The sequence below is a fragment of the Exophiala viscosa genome, assembly GCF_022695815.1.
Source record: "Exophiala viscosa unplaced genomic scaffold EDD37scaffold_5, whole genome shotgun sequence".
NCBI lineage: Eukaryota > Fungi > Ascomycota > Eurotiomycetes > Chaetothyriales > Herpotrichiellaceae > Exophiala > Exophiala viscosa.
This window is the reverse complement of record NW_026944357.1, coordinates 393,301-411,151: the sequence shown is the minus strand read 5'-3', so window position 1 is coordinate 411,151 and position 17,851 is coordinate 393,301. Positions and strand designations below refer to the sequence as shown.

The following is a 17,851-nucleotide window of genomic DNA, read 5'->3' as shown; positions in this document are numbered from 1 at the left end:
ACCTCATAGCCCATATACGCCTTATTCGATGCACCATATACAATATTTTGGCCTGCCTGCAAATCCTTACAGCCCAAAACATAACACAAGAAGAAGAGTCATTCCAAACAGTTGCATTGACACAAGTGCATAGCCAAACTCCGCATTGACGCTAATTCATTCCTTCGCTCTCGTTTTAATCATTGTGTATACACTCATAGGCATCGCGGCCGTACGTCACCCCGGTCAAGCTGCCACTGCTATTGAGCAGCTGACTGATCGGCCGCCGTCCCTCTCCGCTCGGTTCTGATTCGGAACCGCTCCCTGAACCGTCGCGATAATCCAGACCGCTCCTCGTCCGACTGTCGCGGCGGTGAGTTCGACCTTTGGCCTTCTTGCCGGAACCGCCTCAGGGCGGCGATGCGGTCCTCTCGAGAGCCATGGGCGAGGTGGCGGAGGTTGGCAATGGTCTCTCTCCGTCCGCCACGAGGACCACTTTCGTCAGTAGTATCGGCACCAACGAGCGGAGGCGGCAACGAGGCAGCTTGCCCAGCTGGCACCGGAGTACTCGAGTCGTTGCGTTGAGCGCCTTCAACATCACCTTCCTGGTCTTGTGGTCTCAAGTCGATTCGACATAGCGGACATGTCCCACTGACGTTCAATAACCATGGATCGACACAAGCGGGATGGAACTTGTGGTTGCAGGGCAAGACACGAACCTCTTCACCCTTGTTAAAATCTTCGGTACATATGGAACATCCCAGGTGCCCTTCAGCGTCTCTCCCATCCGGATTGTGGGCGGCAACGCCTGCCTGAGCAGCGGCATCTGTGGTGGTCAGTTGTCCAGGTACAGCTTTGTTGGTGGGCTCGACGTCGTTTGTAGCCGGCGTCTCCGTGTTCGCAGCGTTCATCTCAAGATCAGAGCCCTCGGCAGGCTTCTTGGGCAAATCATCGTGATCGCCGAACTTGACGATGGGCAGGGTCTCCAACATGGCACGTGCGATACCTTTCGCACGACTTTGTCGACCTCTTCCAATAACATTTCGAGGTCCATATCGTTCTGGATGACGATGTGCCCGGACAGCACCTGTGACAATGATTACAACGAACAAGGCTGTAATGACGCCAGTGATGGAGTAGAGAATGATCATTGCCACCGCTGTGGTCGGAGACGAGCCAAGAGCGGTTCCACTGAAACTGCCGCTTGTAGAATTGGTGTAAGAGTCCAAGTCTGGAAATATATTGGCGGTCCCGCTACTCCCTGTACCGAGATTCAACTTGGCGAGCTTCGTTGCTGTGGTCGGGTTTGTGGTGGTCAGGATACCGCCGATTGTGGGGAGTTGACTGAGTCCAGAAACAGTGCAATGGTTGGCAGTTTCGCTGTACAGAATGACGATGCTCGTTCGTGGCGAGTTGACGACGACTCTGAAGACGTCACTTGCGTCTAGGTTGCCGCCGCTGTATGCTGAAGGATCGCAAGAAAGGTAGGAGAATTGACTCTCATCCGTGATGCTGTTGGCATTGCTTGCATCAACGTTTGCTAGGTGGCCTGAAACATCGACTGCTAAGAAGCTACTATGCGACATTTCGGCATAGACTCCCAAAGGTGCCAGTTCCACGGATTTGATACTGGAGAACTCCGTGCCGTTCAATATGAATCTGGGCGAGGTCGCAGCCGAATAAAGATCCGAGGTGTCGTTCGAGGGTGTGAGGGTCTGAGCATATGTCTGCCAACACAGCATCGATAACGATGCTATCGCGACCGAACTCCATCTTCCAATATCGTAGAAACTATGCATCTTGTCGAAGCGGTGTCAGAATTACGTTGTACTCTCTTCACTTCCACCTTTTGGCCCGTTTTCCAACGGAGTGACTATCCAAATATATCACGAACGCTGCGTTCGGGAGCGCTGGACTGACGATTGGCGAGGTTGCCGAGTGGGATGAAAGTATTATTTGGTCCGGTTTGAATTGAATCAAACTTTACTTGATGATCCGCGACAAGGACATTTCTCGACAGGAAAGACTTCAAGTAAATCGCCTCCGGGGCACTCGGCTCTGCTTATATCCCGGCGCTGTAAGGAGCCGGAAGGGAGGAAAAGGGTAAATCGTCAGGACGAAGTGCTTCGCGCTGTGATGAATTGAGCGAGAGAAACCAGGAGAGGTTGATGATTTGGAAGCGCAAGTTGAGGCTGTGCTGGCCTAAGACTCGCGACTGCAAGTGTTTCGTATTTCTGGAGGGAGTTGTCACAGCATCTTTTGCGAGATGTATGACGGGATGACCGGGATGACTGGTGAGGCAGGTTTTTGACAGCACCCAGTCAATTGGTCCTTGGGACTCGATGTGCCACCCGTGGCCCGCGCTTGTGGGGTGATGAGATACGAGATAGCAGCACTGAGACTGAGACTGCGGCACCGGCACCGGCGGCTAACCCACGAGGAGTGTGTCCATCCGTGCCATCCTTTATCGAGGTGGTCGATCGCAAGGCAAGCAAGATCAAATGATCTTGTGTCCACACTCTCCCCTCCCGTCCTCCTCGCAAAAAATACGAAAAGTCACTCAATCGAGTTTTGTTCTGACCTGGCAATGATCAGAGGCCCCTGCCGCCTCTTGACAGATTATGTGATATCTGCCCCTTCCTTTAGCATGAGTGAATAAAACAAAGCAGGAGTCAGGGTGATTCGATTATGCAGGGGTCACAGACGTAGCAATACCCGAAATCCGAAGGTCACTGTTGCAGGTGTAGGCCCTGGACCTGTCAGTGGTGGAATCTGCGCGAGGAGGACCGGAGAGCATCTGCTTCCGTGAGACACTCTATTCTCCTTGATGCAATCATCAAGTGTTGAGTTGTTCCGATGACCGGTTGGCGTTGATGTCCGTCCGCCAGGGCCTAATTGAGGGTCTGTTCGTAAGGTGAATAAGGCCTACTCCGCACGCGCATCTGGCAGTAAGTATATACAGAGTTCATCCTAGGAATAAGCAACGTCTTTCCCAGCTTATTCTGCTTATGCATCTTCATATTTCATGGGTGCTCACTTGTCGCGTGCCTCACTCGGCTTCACGAAATCCTTACTTGGCTGAAGAGACCATGGAATACCTGACTCACAGCATGGCTGAATAACTTTCATGGCTGAATACTTCCAAATACTTGCCGCCGAATAGTCTCTTACTCAGCCCCAGGCATTCTCACCAAGGCTTTGTCACCGGCACCCCAGATATTGGCATCTGACGACCACGGGTATTGCAGATTTATGGACAGACAGTCAGCCGTGCATTCTGGTCCCATATGCATTCGCTCGAGGTCAAAATCCGAATCCGAAATATCGCGCAGGCATCGGCTGAGGGTCAGCGTTGATCAAGGTGTCTTGTCCTGGGTTTTAGGGCAATGGTGCACACTGATAGTAAAGTTGGCACGGTCTCCAGAGACAAAGGCACTGTCTGACTCTCGGAGCCCGTTGAATTCATCTGGCTGTTGTCACTCGATACTTATCTGAAGCTCTTCATATGCAAGGCCGTATGTTTGGACCATGGCATTTGGGCGTTCATCAGCCCTATCAGCCTTATCAGTCAATCTGTCGGTTTATCGTCGAGGTGCCTGCTGCCATCATGGCCCTTATTTGCAAAGCATCATTCCTAGCGTTCTCCGAATGGTTTGTTTACTTGTACTCCCCTTCACGCAGCTGTGCCCGCCATAGTAATTGGCCTTTGCAGGTCATGGGCAGATCAGGAATTCTAAAGCAGGACCTAGGCTTCCTCCATGAGCCCACAGTCGTTCAAGCGTGGGATGCGTCTTCAAGCGAGGCTGACTGAAAGACTTGATGTATTGGTTGCCTCCAATCATCCAATGCATAGGTAAGTAATACACCCCGCGTTGCAACCTGCGCCTAGGTTCTTTTGGTCGTTGACCCCTGTCACTGGACACGGTCTGCGATTGTCATCTGGTGTGATTTGCTTCGGACTTCTCCAACGTATATGGATCATACTCGGGACTGGAAGTCCTTCGAGCTCCAAATGTGGCCTTTCAAAAAACACAGTGACGTCTCTTGGTGGAACAGGAAGACCATCTTCACGCCGCTTACTGGGCAAAATGCAATCCGACTCCTGGAGCTGCTTCCGGGGAACGGCGATGATTCGGTACGCTGTAATCTGAAGACAGCCAACCGCAGCCAAAAACCACTCTAGAATGCTATATCGTATACATGGGGTACGGATACCTCCACAGCCAAGATCTTGGTCAACGGCCGCGAAGTACAGATCCTATCTATGGCAGTAAGGATGATGCAAGAGCTCCGTCACCAGACCGACACTCAAACGCTTTGGATTGATACTATCTGTATCAATCAGTGCGATATAGCAGAACGCAGTTCACAAGTACAGAAAGTGGGTGACATTTTCTCAACCGCTGTGCGCGTAATCTGTTGGTTGGAGGATATCAAAAACGTATCTCCCGAATTCAAGGTTTCCGATGTTTTTGATATCGTCGTCAAACGCCGTCCACCTAATGAGGCGGCGGTCATCACGTTCTTCAACCACAGATATTGGAGAAGGCGATGGATCATTCAAGAGGTCGCACTGTCACAGTCCGCCCTCATAAAATGTGGACCTCATGTTCTTCCATTGGCCTGTGTTTCTGAGATTGTCGAGTTATGCCGAGGCATACCTAGTTGTCAGAGGTTTTCAGACAGCCTTGCCATGCGTCTGTATCATCTTCAAAGGTCGAGTCCACGGAGGGAGATAACCCTTACACAATTGCTGAGAGACTATGCAAACACGAACTGCCAGGATGTGCGGGACACAGTCTTCGCTTTAGTGTCTTTGTCGCAAACTGCGCGCCAACACTTCACCGTGGACTACACATACGATGAAGCTGATCTTCTTCTTGCGACCATAGAATTCTGTTACTTCTACGACTGGGAACGGCATATCATTCCATTGGCGCTTTCACTCGCCAAAGGACTTAAGCTCCACCCCGGGAAGCTCGATTTGAAGGACGGTAGAAGATATCGAAACCCTCAACCCGTGGTTATCAAAAGCTCTTTCCACACAAGGGGTGAAGCTATTGAGAGTGTCATAACTCCAGATCTCTACAATGCCCGGGGGCCCTAGACGAGAACTATGCGGCACTCTGTTCCACTACACTAACCTCCCCCGGCTCAAGTTCGACCCAGTACAAAACGCCACGAAGCTGCTGTGGGCTTATGTCAAGGACGATGGACTCGACTATACGAAGTCCGTAGGGAATTGCGGAATTGAGATATCAGTCAGGGACCTCTTCCCCTTTGTTTGGAAAGACGCGGTGTCGGGCAAGCGCTTTGTGGGCTTCGCCACAGCTCGAGTTGAAATAGGTGATTATGTGGTTCAATGTCCGAGGACGCGGGTTTCAATGATTGTACGAAAGTCAAGCGAGACCCACTATATTGCTGCTCGAGCTCTGGTCATGCCATTGGAGGAACAGAGCAACCCTATCAGGGTCCATAGCTGGTCACCTGGAAAGGACTCAGAGGGCAATACCGTGGCCACCGTAGGCTGGCAGACTCTGTACCTACTGCGACTTGCGGTATACCATCCGCCAGAAGAAAGGAAAGTGAGTTGACAGAGCGAGGTGGGCAGCATAGTATTTAGGGTCGATCGTCCAGGGTGTGCGTGGACTCCGACCTTTGGCCTTTGCTCGCGGGCGAGCACCGAGCCCATTCTCGAGCGAGTGGCAGCGTTTGACACAGCGCACATCAGGGCTACAACTTCAATTTCAGCATGTTCAAGGCCGTGGGCGCCTAGACAGGAAAACACTCGGATTATGCTAATCGAAATGATGGACCCCTCCACACCAAGAACGAACGCAACAACGTCGTGTGCAAAGGCCTTCGACTAGGCAACGACGGATTCCGAACACGCTCAGCAAGCACTTGACGGGTAAGCTTGACAGTGGTTTGATGCAACTGCAGCGTCAGCATTGAGGTCCCAATGAGCATGCGTAATCGCAGTTAGAGACTAGATGATAGCTGTACGCATGAGACATGCCGAGGCTCGAGGTCGACCGCCTGTACTATTGTTTCGGGGCGATGGATCAGCATGGGGCCCGGTGACGAGGGGGCAGATTCGTTCGCGTCGGAGACGATGTTACTGGCCAACGACAGCGACATGGTTGAAGTTGATGACGATGGAAGGCGCTGGAGTTTCTTCTCTGCCCTTGGAGTGATGTTATCTGGGGTGCCGTCCTCCCAGATCTCATCTCGGTAGCGGCCATCGTCTCAAGCCCTTCACTCACCTAGTAGACATGACAGCTTCATCAGCACAGCGTAGTCGGCCGTCTTCTCAGGCATCGTGGTACCCGTTAAGATGCAGAAGCAGTCCAGTAGTGACCTCTCTAACAACTTTTGCCATTGAGTAGGTTATCCGGAGCGGATAACCTTTAATCCGACCTCATCCAGGTCTAGATCAGTGACGTAACCGCCTTCTAGGCTGTTTTGCTGCACTGCTAATGTAAAAGTCTTACACATTCACCAAAGCAGTGGAAGCTACAGCAAACACAAGAATATCAAGAATGGCACCTTCACGAGGGAGCAACAAAGTCCAAGCAATCCATGATGGCGATGCCGCTGTCCAACAACAATCCAACTCGGCTCTGATCAATGCTAAACGCAATCTAAATTACCTCTTCTCACCAACTTCACCAGGCGCGAACAAACCTGCAAAGCTCCGCACAAGAGCACTGTTGCGACTCGTCAGGTCCGCTGGGACATTCATCATCTGGAGACTGGTCCGTTGGGCGAAGTACGTGGCCGTTGGGAGTCTAGTCGCTGCAGTCGGGGCTACGGCATTCGGCAGTGCCATCACAGGCGTCGCGTGGTTGGCTGCTCCTCCCACCATTGGAGCGAGCATTGTCGCAGCAAGCATATGGGGCGCTGGACGGTTTGCAGCACGACGACTGCATAATCGCTGGAAGAAGGGAGGAGGAGACGTTGGCGCTGAGGTGAGGGAAAGGGTTGAGGATGAAGGGCCTGTTAGGAGTGAAGGAGCATATGGTCTTGACATGGGTCCGAGGGCGGTGCCGTGGTGATCATCAGGGTTTTGAGATGGGGGTCGTCACTGCTATGCTGGTGGGTTCTTCGATTGAGCTTGCGGGGGTAGTGTCGAGGCAAGCTTGATCACCTGTACATACAAGAAGGTGGTGCCCAGTCGGCCGTCCTACACAAAGACGGATCACATGTTATGTTCGAAGTTATCAGGTGTTGGAGACATAGATCACATGTGAATTGCACCGCCGACGATAAATGGTGGTGCCTGTCCTGAGGTGCATCTCAACAGTCTCAAAGGGTCCTGGCGGGCGTCATCATTCGTATGAGTGTTTAAGTTGTGAGCGAGTGAGCAGGCAGAAGTTGCGCTGTGTCGTATGTCCAGGCTTTATCAGTCAATGCATGAGGGCAGAAATGCATACAATACCTCAAACGCAATACCTCAAACGACCATAGCAATTGGTGGTCTTACCACTCCTGGAGAGTGGTGTCGTGGAAGGGTGATTCCAGGTTGGAATACGAAATACGATAACTGTTGAGATTTTTGAAAGCTTAGACTTGACATCGTCTCCCTCGGATTCATCGCTCCGACGTTTGAACACCCCATCGAGTTCGGTCGCCGTGAGTCGCGTACCCATGCCGAGGGCAAGATCTTGTCGGGAAATTTTCAAGAAAACTCGCAAAGCAACAAGTACAATCATCTTGCATTCGGCAGCTGTTGTCGAGGTAGTATATGCTCTCAGTTCTCTTGAGAATCGAGACTGGTGGCAGAGTGCTCCTCGCACACATACATCATTCAACCCCAGATTGTGGCAGATTTTCGACGCTGACTGGTGCTCCAGGCTTTCAGGGTCCGGCCCACGGGCCCCTGGTAGTTCTAGAAATTCCACTGACAGCGGCAATGGTGCTCGTCTGACATTGTAACACGGCAGATCTTTTTCAGGTCTGGTTGTAATTCGGGCCGACTTCGTGAGGACTGGCGATGATTGATACGGGGCTCGTCAGCTTCAAATATGTTTATGTTGCTGTTATTTATCAAGAGCCTGTCAAGTATGATGGTAGAGTATTATTCATTAACGCCTAGGAGACTGCGAGTTCGATCAGTATCAGCGGAATGTCGGTCTTTTGGTGTGTAGGCGTCCAATACCGTGGGCAGATCGAGACTGAAGTTATATCGACGCAGTGCCCGTCAGACACAATGGCTTTCGGGAAACCGGCTTGTATTGTAGATGCTTTCTGGGTCAGAATGGTGTGATTTCTTTAGCGCCTTTCACAATGCTGCAAGGCACGAAATAGCTCGGAATAAGTGTGGCGTTTTCGCTCTTCTTCTCCCCAACCCTTTTTCCCAAGGCTTCACCCAAGCTGCTTTCCAGCAATTCACCCGCGCATCGTCAGTCAATGATTGAATCTCTGCAAAAGAAATGGAGAAAGTGATGTGCAAGTTAGCACCCCTGAACTGCCTCGGTACATAGTTTCCCACTTATCCCTAACAATCTAGGCCACATCGCTTCAGGCAGTCATCCAAGTACATTTCCTCCTCTATTTGATCCACCCCCAACAAACCGAATTTGACGACCAAGCTTCCGCCATCCATATATACCCTTCGCTCTCTTCTTTCTTGTGTTCCTCTCCTGCTTCCCATCTCTCACATCGACAGTCAATTGTTCCTTCCGGCATTGATTGATTTGTGCCGACCTCCGTCTTCACCATGCCTTCCTCTCAGCCCACAGCCGGTGATCTGGCTGTGAAGCCCGAGTACCTCTCCTCCAAACCCAACCCTATGGCGAAAACCAGCGAGCCAAACCGAAATGCCAAATACGACCCTAAGAAGCCACACATCACAGAGACGCCCATGACCAGATCGAACTGGTACAAGCACGTCAACTGGCTCAATGTCGTCCTCATCGTCATGATCCCTGTCTACGGATGCGTACAAGCCCTTTGGGTGCCTCTTCAATTAAAAACTGCCATATTCGCCGTTCTATACTACTTCGCCACCGGTCTGGGAATCACAGCTGGATACCACAGATTATGGGCACACACCTCTTACTCCGCTACTCTTCCTCTTCGAGCCTTCCTTGCTGCTGTTGGTGGCGGTGCTGTTGAGGGCTCCATCCGATGGTGGGCCCGAGACCACCGAGCTCACCACAGATACACCGACACCGATAAGGACCCATACTCTGTTCGAAAGGGCCTCCTCTACTCTCATCTTGGATGGATGGTCATGAAGCAAAACCCCAAGAGAATTGGACGTACTGATATCTCTGATCTCAATGAAGACCCAGTCGTTGTCTGGCAACACAAGAACTATCTGAAGGTTGTCCTCTTCATGGGTCTCGTCTTTCCCATGATCGTTGCAGGTTTGGGCTGGGGTGACTGGACTGGCGGCTTCGTCTACGCTGGCATTCTCCGAATCTTCTTCGTTCAACAAGCCACCTTCTGCGTCAACTCCCTGGCTCACTGGCTCGGTGACCAGCCATTTGACGACCGCAACTCTCCTCGTGACCACGTCATCACTGCACTGGTTACACTCGGAGAAGGCTACCACAACTTCCACCACGAATTCCCATCGGACTATCGCAACGCCATCGAGTGGCATCAGTATGATCCCACCAAGTGGTCTATCTGGGTCTGGAAGCAGCTCGGCCTTGCCTACGATCTCAAGCAGTTCAAGGCCAACGAAATTGAAAAGGGCCGTCTTCAGCAACAACAGAAGAAGCTCGACCAGAAGCGTTCTCGCCTCGACTGGGGTGTCCCTCTGGACCAACTTCCAGTTATGGAGTGGGATGATTACGTCGAGCAAGCCAAGAATGGTCGTGGCCTCGTTGCCATCGCTGGCATTGTTCATGATGTGACCGAGTTTATTAAGGATCATCCCGGTGGCAAAGCTATGATCAACTCTGGTATCGGCAAGGACGCCACTGCCATGTTCAACGGCGGGATCTATATGCACAGCAACGCTGCCCACAACTTGCTCTCTACCATGAGAGTCGGTGTCATCCGTGGAGGTTGCGAAGTCGAGATCTGGAAGCGAGCACAAATGGAAGCGAAGGGTGAGATCGCCAGAGACAGCGGCGGAGAGCGTGTTGTCCGAGCTGGACACCAACCTACCAAGGTGATTCAGAATACTTTGACAGCTGGAGCTGCTTAAAGTTGTACAATTGAGATGTCGGCCATGAAACTTTGAATTGATGAGAACTTGTCTGCTTAGCGACTGTATATATGTGCTTTTGGCGTTCGGAAAGCATGCAGGATGGACTGGCTCGCGGGTTATGGGATAGATTGCTATCTTTCTGACCGTTTTTTGAGTCTCGGCCTCATGGCGCTTTTGCTGCAAAGCACCAATACCCAGATTAGAGCAAATCAGATAAAACCATTCACTTTCCACAATCACTGCTCCAACTTGTAGTTTACGGTTAGTATCAACCATGCAAAGATTGAAGATTCTGCCTTGGTATGTGGCAGTGCCATTACTCCATCTCCCATCACCCCTCTTCGCCTTGTTGTCGTTCTCCGCTTGATCGGCCGGATTTCCAAAGTGTCCAAATGCGTCCATCACCTTCGGAAGCTGACTTATTCACCCTCATCACAGACTCTTGCGCCGAGCGTGTTCCACTGTCCATAGCCATGGCTATCCGTTCCACCTTTCATTCCTGCTTGTTCACGCTTGTGTCTACTCATACCTACTGCACCTATTATCACTCTTTCGCCGTCACCTGAGTCAGGCTATACCCCAACTCAATATGACCAACCTATCATTTCGTGAGCAGGGCAATGAGCGCTTCAAAGCCGGCGAATACAAAGAGGCCGAAGAGCTATACAGTAGAGCGTCAGTCCTGACTTCACTTATGTCGCATCTTGACTGATGTCCATGCAGCATCGCTGAACACTCTCGATCCGACCCGAAAGTCTTCGCCAACCGAGCCCTTACACGACTGAAGTTACAGGATTGGCAAGGCGCCGAATCTGATGCCAGGAAGGCGATCGAACTGTATGGCCCCAAGAACGGAGCAGCTGCCATGAAATCCCACTACTACCTCGCACAAGCACTCCTTCCACAACGGCACGTGGGTGAGGCTCTTGACGAAGCAAAGCATGCCTATGCTACGTGTCTTGAGACCAAAGACTCCAGCGCCGAACTTATCGGCCAGTTCATACTAAAGGCGAAACAAGCGCAATGGCAAGCGAAGGAGACTTCACGGTTAAGAGAGTTGAACGACACACTGGCACTCGTGGAGGATCTTCTGAACCAGCAGTTGGATCGTGATCTGAAGGACGTCGAAGATCGATTCGAAAGACAAGAGATCGGCGAGACAGGAAGGCGTGAGGAGATTCAAGGACTGGCAGACGAGGCGGAAACAAGGCGAGGGAATATCCGAATGGCCTTTCAGCATTCTGCTGAACCAGACACGGTCGAGAGGGTATGTTGCTTGCGCGCCACAGGCTCACACGTGCTGTACTGACAGATGGTACCAGGTCGTACCGGACTGGATGATTGATCCTATCACGTTCGAAGTCATGCACGACCCAGTCATTACACCTACCGGTGTCTCTTTCGAACGGACAAGTCTTCTCAAGCACATCAAGGTTCATGCTTGTGATCCGCTGACAAGGCTTCCTCTGAAGTCGGAACAGTTGGTTCCTAATGTTGCATTGAAGAACGCCTGTTCAGAGTTTCTGGACAAGAACGGTTGGGCCGTGGATTGGTAAGCTGATATACAGGTGATCGCCTTCTACACCTAGCGATGATGAGCATTTTTGCGAGCAACGACGTTAAAAAGGACCTGAACTTTTGCATGGTCAGCGCCGTAGGCAAGGCTCTCGGTACTGGCTTGCCCTAATGGTTCACATTGGCTATACAGGCGACATTGGTGGGCATCATGTCAAAGTTGGGTTATACCCAGGCGCCAATCCTTTCTATCAGGCTAGATGTGGATGTTACGAAGACATGATTGAATATACAAAAATGCTCTCCAACGTGGCAGACTCGTGGAAGTAACCATATACTGTACGGCCCTCATAGCCCTAGAATCAATGCCCCTCAGCCTCGGTTGCACTGCGGACTCCGGGCTTAACGTTACTTTGCCGCGCCACAGGTGTGACGTCTTTCGTTGAATTTGCCCTGATGACACTCTTTTTGTTGACTTCATAGGTAGCCTTGGTGAGAAACCAAGCTGCCTGCGTCTGCGTTATTTGCCCCGTTCTGCCATAACCATACTTGGTATCATTCGCGAACTTTTGAACACGCCTCTCAGTCTCCCACATTTTACGAACGAGGTGAGTGAGCCTACCATCCATCCCCGATTCTGCTTTTCCAGGGATCTTGCGAGGCCTCTGCGTCACTTACCACCAGTGGTGCGCTGACGGCGCCTCGAGAGGGTGTGGCCGTGTGCTCGTTGGACATTCCTTTCAAGAGTCGTGCTGTGCACATGGCTTTGACAAGAAGTGTTTGCCAATTGAAACAGAAATCCTGAATCTGCCTCCCCCTTGCACCCCAAACTCTTCAAGCAGATGTTGACTCTTCTTGCGGCCAGAAAAGTTCGAGACAAGCACTCACCCAGACCGGATCCCGAAGACCTTCACTTCGAAACGACAGACGGTCGAAAAATCAAGATGCCTTCCGCCGCATTCAAGAAGGCTGCCGACGATAGTCGCAAGCTCAAGACCAAGCCGGGCAATGATGAACTACTCGAGGTGAGTTCGACCTGTTCTGTGCGCCTCCTGCTTCGATGAATTGCTCTTTGGCTGGGGGTATTGGGACGCGGTTGAAACATATGATCTCAGTTGGTGCGTGGAGACATCAAGACGCGGGCCGACGAAGGATCTCGCAACATGGCTGTTTGAATAATGTGTGGACGCACAAACATGAAGACAATGCGAGCCGCCCGAACAAGGCAGACTATACATTCAGTCTACAAGCCAGTGAACCCAGCATCTCTGCGCAAAAACTGGGACTCGCCAGGGGCGTTCGTCGGAGTCAATCGAAGCATGCACAGCTCCCTTAGCAGTCACGCTACATGTTCTACCCCAGTCTCGAGCATTGTCGATGGAACAATGGCTAACGCTCTCTTCTCCAGATGTACGGCCTCTTCAAAGTCGCAAACGGCGAGGACATTTCCAAAGCCACTCAACCAGGAATGTTCGATCTGAAGGTATGCCTAGCTCCAAGCATGAATTCAGCTCTGTGACTAACCTCTCACGCGCGCAGGGCAAAGCCAAATTCAAGGCCTGGCAAAAGGAGGTCGACTCCAAGACGACCCCGGCCGCCGCGGAGAAGAAGTACATCGACCTTGTCGGGAGCCTGAAGAGCAAATATGGCTACGATGCGAACAAGGTGCCTGAGGCTCTTGGGGGTAACTGAGCACTATACAACCAATCCATACGATCCGCCTCGAAATGAAGTCTGGTTTTGACATGCGCTGGAACCAATGATTAGTACACGAGATACCAACCTATAATAGCATAGCGAAATGCTTCATGAAAGGAACTTATCATACACCATGCTGTCATGCTTTGTGGCTGCCACTGCAACACGCTCTCAGGCCCAGGCCGCCCAGTAATTCTCTGAGAATGATGTTGAAGCCTTCGGCAATTGCTGGCCGTTCGTCCGGGCACGTCCTCCTATGCCCTGCTGCGACAGGCTATCAATTTCACTTTCTCCTCGATGCCTCCTTATAACATGCTCGACTGTCGCTGTACTTGCCTCGGCACAGACATTGCCACTCTCAGCCACGAAAGTCTCTCGCCCAACGTCGCCCATGTCTATCTGGCGTATCATAAGTCCCTTGAGGTGACCAAGGCATATCGCCGTTCGCGTACGGTGTCAACGGTAAGTCATATGGCAGCCTCAGCCCAACCAGCGTGCTCGTATGGTTGCTGTCCTCAACGGCATGTGGCGTGTCACTGCCAAAGACTGGCACCATTCGTACTTTGTCCCCACTTTTCGTATCCCTTGAGCTATTATCCTCTTGCTCACTAGTATCGAAGTCCTCAGCGAATAGTTCAGGCCAGACGAGCACGCCGATTTCGAAACTCTGGACGACTACCTCCTTTTCCTTTCCGCGCAAGGTGCCCCACGCTTGCGTAGACAGGTTGGCACTGGTCAGCAGTGCCCAATTGACGTCCGGACGTAGATTCGCAGTCGGTTTTTCAGCGAAGCTGACGTATGTCTTGATATGCGGCGCTGCTTGATGCCGACCCGCACGGCATTCCTCTTTCGGTCCTTGCGTCCATTTACACAGTGTTCTTCGCAAAGTGGTCACTTGCTTGAGATGCGCTGCGCTCTGTGCCTTGGTGTGGATAGATCCGCCGGAGGAGTAGCCATCGAGGGAGGTCGCAACGTTGCTGGGAGTAGGGTAGATGATGGAGATGCTGTTCCACATTTGAGCGCTCGGTTTCTGCGACAATGTCGGGAAAAATTGGTCAAGCCAAGTCATGGGCAGAGTGGCGATGGAAGACACCTGGCAGACGACGTGAGATCGTTTAGGATGTTCCGCTTGCTGAGCGCTTATGGCTTTCAGGGCGCGGAAGAGACTCGGATAGCCCCAAAGCTTTTGACTCGACAGCTCATCAACACCTTTAGCGATTGAGAAGTCATTCATGCGAGACGGAACCGAGGCGACAAGCGCGCCCCGTACAGATGTGAAGTCGAAGTCCGACAGCTGCTCCCTCACAGCTCTCGTTTTCGAGCCGTACGCTTCTAGATATGCTAGAAGATCATACTTGAAGCGGGAGCCAGATCCAATATTGCCAATGCTTGTTTGCAATTTGTCTTTGAGCTTAGGCAGGAAGGGAGACTGCCAGGCTGCTTGTGTCATGTTCGTCCAGTCTTGATGTAACATGTTGGCCGTATGAATGACGACTTGAGCCGAATCGTCGTGAGTAAACAGGACGAACATCTTACTGTGATGAGTGCCGAAAGGATCGGGAAGGTAAGCGGTCAATGATTCGACATTGGGCCATCTTGTACAAGCGTTTTCGATCGCAATTCTGTTCTCACTGTCCCTCTTCCATGAGCCATGTACAACCTTGACCTTGACCTGAGACCGCACGTCGGGGTCGAAGAATGTCATGAGCCAATCGACGTCGAAGCAGAAGTTGAATATCCATGCCTCTTTGATCAGCGGATTGCCTAGTATATCGTGTAAAGAGACGGTGTCATTATTTTGCGAGGAAGGTAAGTCGCGGATGGAAGTGAGCTTGAACGGAGAAGGGATACATTTGACTCGAGATGCTGGCTTGGAACTGGTGCTGTCATGGGACTGTGTAGGCAACTCCGGTCGGGCTCTGCCAGCCCTTATCACCGATTCGCTCTGATCATTCTGCGCTGGCGACACCCTAGTTATCGCCTCGTCTTGTCGGCTTGGAAGTGCGTCGATCTTCGGTGTCGGTGTGTTCGTGCCTGAGCGTGAAATTCCAGGTGGCGAGACTGATCGTGAGATGGAATTCAGGAAGGCAGTTCGTTTCGCTCTGATGGACGCAGCGTCCGAGTTCCCTGGGAGGCCATTCGAGGTATTGCTATCCGAGTCCAACTTGACACGTTTGACGGGACGTGAATCCATGCTGAAGCGAGGTATGAGACGGGCTGACACGGTAAATCTCACATGCGCTGTGATAAACAAAAATCTCCTGCCTGCAATCATCAAAGATGCATTATTGTGGACGTCAAAGGTGAGGGTCGTTGGACATTAGAGGCGAACAACTCAAAAGCAACTGCCTACCCGATAGATGATGATAATGAGACGTCACTGTGATGGTTTCTTTTGGAAGGCCCACGGGCCAGCGCTTCCTACCTATCCAGCAGGTATCGGAATTTGGTGTGTGAAGTGAAAGTAGTTGCTGTCTGGTGAATATCAACGGTGACAGGAGCCGCCAAGAATGATGTAGGTACAACACCACCAAAGTGAACAAGTCTTGAGGATCGATATAGGTAATGCACCGACATTATTTTCTGCTTGAGAATGTACCTAGGTCTCTCCTCGATGGGAAAGACATTATGGCATTCTGAGTCAATGCTCATCAGAATATAATCGAGCACTACACATAAAATTTCTATGTACTATACTGGGAATTGATTTCCACCCTTGCCTCTATTGTCCATGCTGAAAATGAAGAGAGCCATTGTATGTCTTACAAAGAGGCCGAACAGGCCGCAGAACGTCTGCATGATCAACAGCTCCCTTGTCAACTGATCCTCCCGCATTGGACCTCTCCAGACTAACCACAGATTGATAATGGTCAGATTGGACGTGGCCGAGATGCGGTTGGTCTTGGGGTCCACCGTCACCTGAAGCAGATGCAGCTTTTCCAAAGTGAAGAAGACGGTGGTTTGAATCTTGCTGGCTGGTTTCTCCGGCGGCCACGGCGTGACACTAGGTTCCAGTAGACCAGTTCTCGCGTTGAACTTTGGAAGGCGATGCCGAGGACAAGGGACGAGGTGGAACAGCTGTGGCGTGCTGTAGATGAAGTTAACAATCTGGGGAATGAGCAGAAGCAACAGAGTCTTGCTGAAATGCGCCGTGACAGATACAACTGCAAAGGTCATTCCTGCCACATAACAATATGTATCACCGACAAATACTCTCGCCGGGTACTTGTTGTGCATGAACAGCGCAAGTGATACAGCCAGGAACGGCAAAAGGACATATAGTGTCAAAAGATGAGAGTCGGTTGCTGGATGTGGATGATCCACGTAACCGTTGGTCAAGACAGGGTTTCCAGGAAACGGGACCAGGTAAAGTGAGGAATTGAGGAGCAATAATCCCGCAATAACCAGTGATTGTCCCACTTCGAGACCGTTGACTCCCGCTAGGATATTGATCGAGTTTGGTGCAAAGATCGAAAGGGCTGACATATAAATGTAGTACAGGAACCCAAGGTTGATTAGTTGGGTTTGACCTGGCATGTACGGTACTAGGAAGTTGGGGACCACAACAGAAGTAACGCCAAAATCGACATAGTAGACGATCAGAAGTGGTAATGAGGCGACAGCCGGAATAAAGAACTTGTGTCGCCATCGGAGATCGAGAATGTCGTCGGCCATGCCCAGAATGGTGGTTGCTTGCAGGGTGTTGAGGGCGGATTGGTAGGAAGAGAGCTTGGAGTGAGGAAAGCGATGCAGGAAGCGTCCTGTTTCGATCTCATGCACCGTAAGGACTACATCTCGGTTACCGCCACCTGATGTGGCAGCGACGATGTCCTTGTAGAAGGCGAATGGGATGAAAGCCATTAGGGCCAGGATGTAAACGGACGCTGCAACAGCTCCCATGCCTTCCGGACTGAGATGACATGAGCATCCTCAACGTTGCCATCGGAGGGAAAAGCTTACATCTCTTTGGGTGCCACTTTACTCATATCTTTGCCTTTGAGGCCAGCTTTGACGAAAGCAGGTCCGGACCATCGTACGAAGGCGTAGGTCATGGCAAAGGCGAGTGTTGAAAACGCCAGAGACGCGACAAGAGGCGCTCCATCTCCTTTAAACGTATTGGCGATGACTGCGAGCGAAAATCCTGTCACCAGCAGCAGCGACCAGCGCTCAGTGTGGTTGAGAGTGGCAGACATCTTGGCCTCTCCTTATTGAATCAGGGAAAATGTTGTTTTGAAGCCGTACCAGCACCACTTCATGGAAACACAAGCAGACGCGCAAACAAGGACGGCAGAACTGGTAGCTGGAACAACATCTTCATGGAAAATAATGAAGACGCCACGTGCAATGATGGCGCGCCATGACCGACCGCGAGGCGAGTATTTGGTGGACGACAAGCTGTCCTTAACAAATTGATATCCGCACCGGAACAACGATGATCCGACAGTCATAGACAGCCTCTTACATCCGACCAATCATCAACCACCGAATCCA

The 17,851-nt window shown here is 51.4% G+C and overlaps 8 protein-coding genes across 8 annotated transcripts; 5 read left to right on the top strand and 3 right to left on the bottom strand.

Annotated features, from left to right (window-relative positions):
- Positions 1-239: 239 nt before the first annotated feature.
- EDD37DRAFT_649989 (uncharacterized protein) lies at positions 240-1,778 on the bottom strand (the record flags this gene model as incomplete). The annotated part of the gene is made up of 1 exon (XM_062818197.1): positions 240-1,778. The coding sequence occupies one exon, from the start codon at positions 1,776-1,778 to the stop codon at positions 240-242; it is 1,539 nt and encodes a 512-aa protein (XP_062669982.1).
- A 2,213-nt stretch (positions 1,779-3,991) lies between these two features.
- EDD37DRAFT_609108 (heterokaryon incompatibility protein-domain-containing protein) lies at positions 3,992-5,086 on the top strand (the record flags this gene model as incomplete). Its single annotated transcript, XM_062815108.1, has 2 exons — positions 3,992-4,114; positions 4,163-5,086. The coding sequence occupies 2 exons, from the start codon at positions 3,992-3,994 to the stop codon at positions 5,084-5,086; spliced, it is 1,047 nt and encodes a 348-aa protein (XP_062669981.1).
- A 1,366-nt stretch (positions 5,087-6,452) lies between these two features.
- On the top strand, positions 6,453-7,333 carry EDD37DRAFT_399883 (uncharacterized protein). Its single transcript, XM_062812307.1, has one exon. The coding sequence runs from the start codon at positions 6,522-6,524 to the stop codon at positions 7,035-7,037; it is 516 nt and encodes a 171-aa protein (XP_062669980.1). The 5' UTR covers positions 6,453-6,521; the 3' UTR covers positions 7,038-7,333.
- A 1,276-nt stretch (positions 7,334-8,609) lies between these two features.
- On the top strand, positions 8,610-10,383 carry EDD37DRAFT_630166 (acyl-CoA desaturase). Its single transcript, XM_062816559.1, has one exon. The coding sequence runs from the start codon at positions 8,702-8,704 to the stop codon at positions 10,142-10,144; it is 1,443 nt and encodes a 480-aa protein (XP_062669979.1). The 5' UTR covers positions 8,610-8,701; the 3' UTR covers positions 10,145-10,383.
- Positions 10,384-10,643: 260 nt separating this feature from the next.
- On the top strand, positions 10,644-11,864 carry EDD37DRAFT_399695 (STIP1 and U-box containing protein 1). The gene is made up of 3 exons (XM_062812306.1): positions 10,644-10,822; positions 10,871-11,414; positions 11,470-11,864. The coding sequence occupies exons 1-3, from the start codon at positions 10,737-10,739 to the stop codon at positions 11,701-11,703; spliced, it is 864 nt and encodes a 287-aa protein (XP_062669978.1). The 5' UTR covers positions 10,644-10,736; the 3' UTR covers positions 11,704-11,864.
- A 380-nt stretch (positions 11,865-12,244) lies between these two features.
- EDD37DRAFT_399462 (diazepam-binding inhibitor) lies at positions 12,245-13,561 on the top strand. Its single transcript, XM_062812305.1, has 4 exons — positions 12,245-12,270; positions 12,533-12,687; positions 13,071-13,145; positions 13,202-13,561. Exons 2-4 carry the CDS (start codon positions 12,607-12,609, stop codon positions 13,352-13,354), a joined length of 309 nt encoding a protein of 102 aa, XP_062669977.1. The 5' UTR covers positions 12,245-12,270; positions 12,533-12,606; the 3' UTR covers positions 13,355-13,561.
- Positions 13,496-15,801, bottom strand: EDD37DRAFT_630156 (putative tyrosyl-DNA phosphodiesterase). The gene has a single exon (XM_062816558.1). The coding sequence runs from the start codon at positions 15,633-15,635 to the stop codon at positions 13,719-13,721; it is 1,917 nt and encodes a 638-aa protein (XP_062669976.1). The 5' UTR covers positions 15,636-15,801; the 3' UTR covers positions 13,496-13,718.
- Positions 15,802-15,928: 127 nt separating this feature from the next.
- Positions 15,929-17,851, bottom strand: EDD37DRAFT_630154 (UDP-N-acetylglucosamine-dolichyl-phosphate N-acetylglucosaminephosphstransferase). The gene is made up of 2 exons (XM_062816557.1): positions 17,321-17,851; positions 15,929-17,270 (listed from the first exon to the last, which is right to left on the bottom strand). Exons 1-2 carry the CDS (start codon positions 17,551-17,553, stop codon positions 16,052-16,054), a joined length of 1,452 nt encoding a protein of 483 aa, XP_062669975.1. The 5' UTR covers positions 17,554-17,851; the 3' UTR covers positions 15,929-16,051.

Excerpts from the sequence above, each read along its gene's own strand:
- EDD37DRAFT_630154 (XM_062816557.1), bottom strand. The coding sequence starts at position 17,553 with ATGTCTGCCACTCTCAACCACACTGAGCGCTGGTCGCTGCTGCTGGTG. Across the intron at positions 17,271-17,320 it reads AAAGTGGCACCCAAAGAGAT|TCCGGAAGGCATGGGAGCTG; the intron begins GTAAGCTTTTCC and ends ATGTCATCTCAG.
- EDD37DRAFT_399462 (XM_062812305.1), top strand. The coding sequence starts at position 12,607 with ATGCCTTCCGCCGCATTCAAGAAGGCTGCCGACGATAGTCGCAAGCTC. Across the intron at positions 12,688-13,070 it reads GCAATGATGAACTACTCGAG|ATGTACGGCCTCTTCAAAGT; the intron begins GTGAGTTCGACC and ends TCTCTTCTCCAG. Across the intron at positions 13,146-13,201 it reads CAGGAATGTTCGATCTGAAG|GGCAAAGCCAAATTCAAGGC; the intron begins GTATGCCTAGCT and ends TCACGCGCGCAG.
- EDD37DRAFT_399695 (XM_062812306.1), top strand. The coding sequence starts at position 10,737 with ATGACCAACCTATCATTTCGTGAGCAGGGCAATGAGCGCTTCAAAGCC. Across the intron at positions 10,823-10,870 it reads GAAGAGCTATACAGTAGAGC|CATCGCTGAACACTCTCGAT; the intron begins GTCAGTCCTGAC and ends ATGTCCATGCAG. Across the intron at positions 11,415-11,469 it reads AACCAGACACGGTCGAGAGG|GTCGTACCGGACTGGATGAT; the intron begins GTATGTTGCTTG and ends AGATGGTACCAG.
- EDD37DRAFT_630156 (XM_062816558.1), bottom strand. The coding sequence starts at position 15,635 with ATGATTGCAGGCAGGAGATTTTTGTTTATCACAGCGCATGTGAGATTT.
- EDD37DRAFT_399883 (XM_062812307.1), top strand. The coding sequence starts at position 6,522 with ATGGCACCTTCACGAGGGAGCAACAAAGTCCAAGCAATCCATGATGGC.
- EDD37DRAFT_630166 (XM_062816559.1), top strand. The coding sequence starts at position 8,702 with ATGCCTTCCTCTCAGCCCACAGCCGGTGATCTGGCTGTGAAGCCCGAG.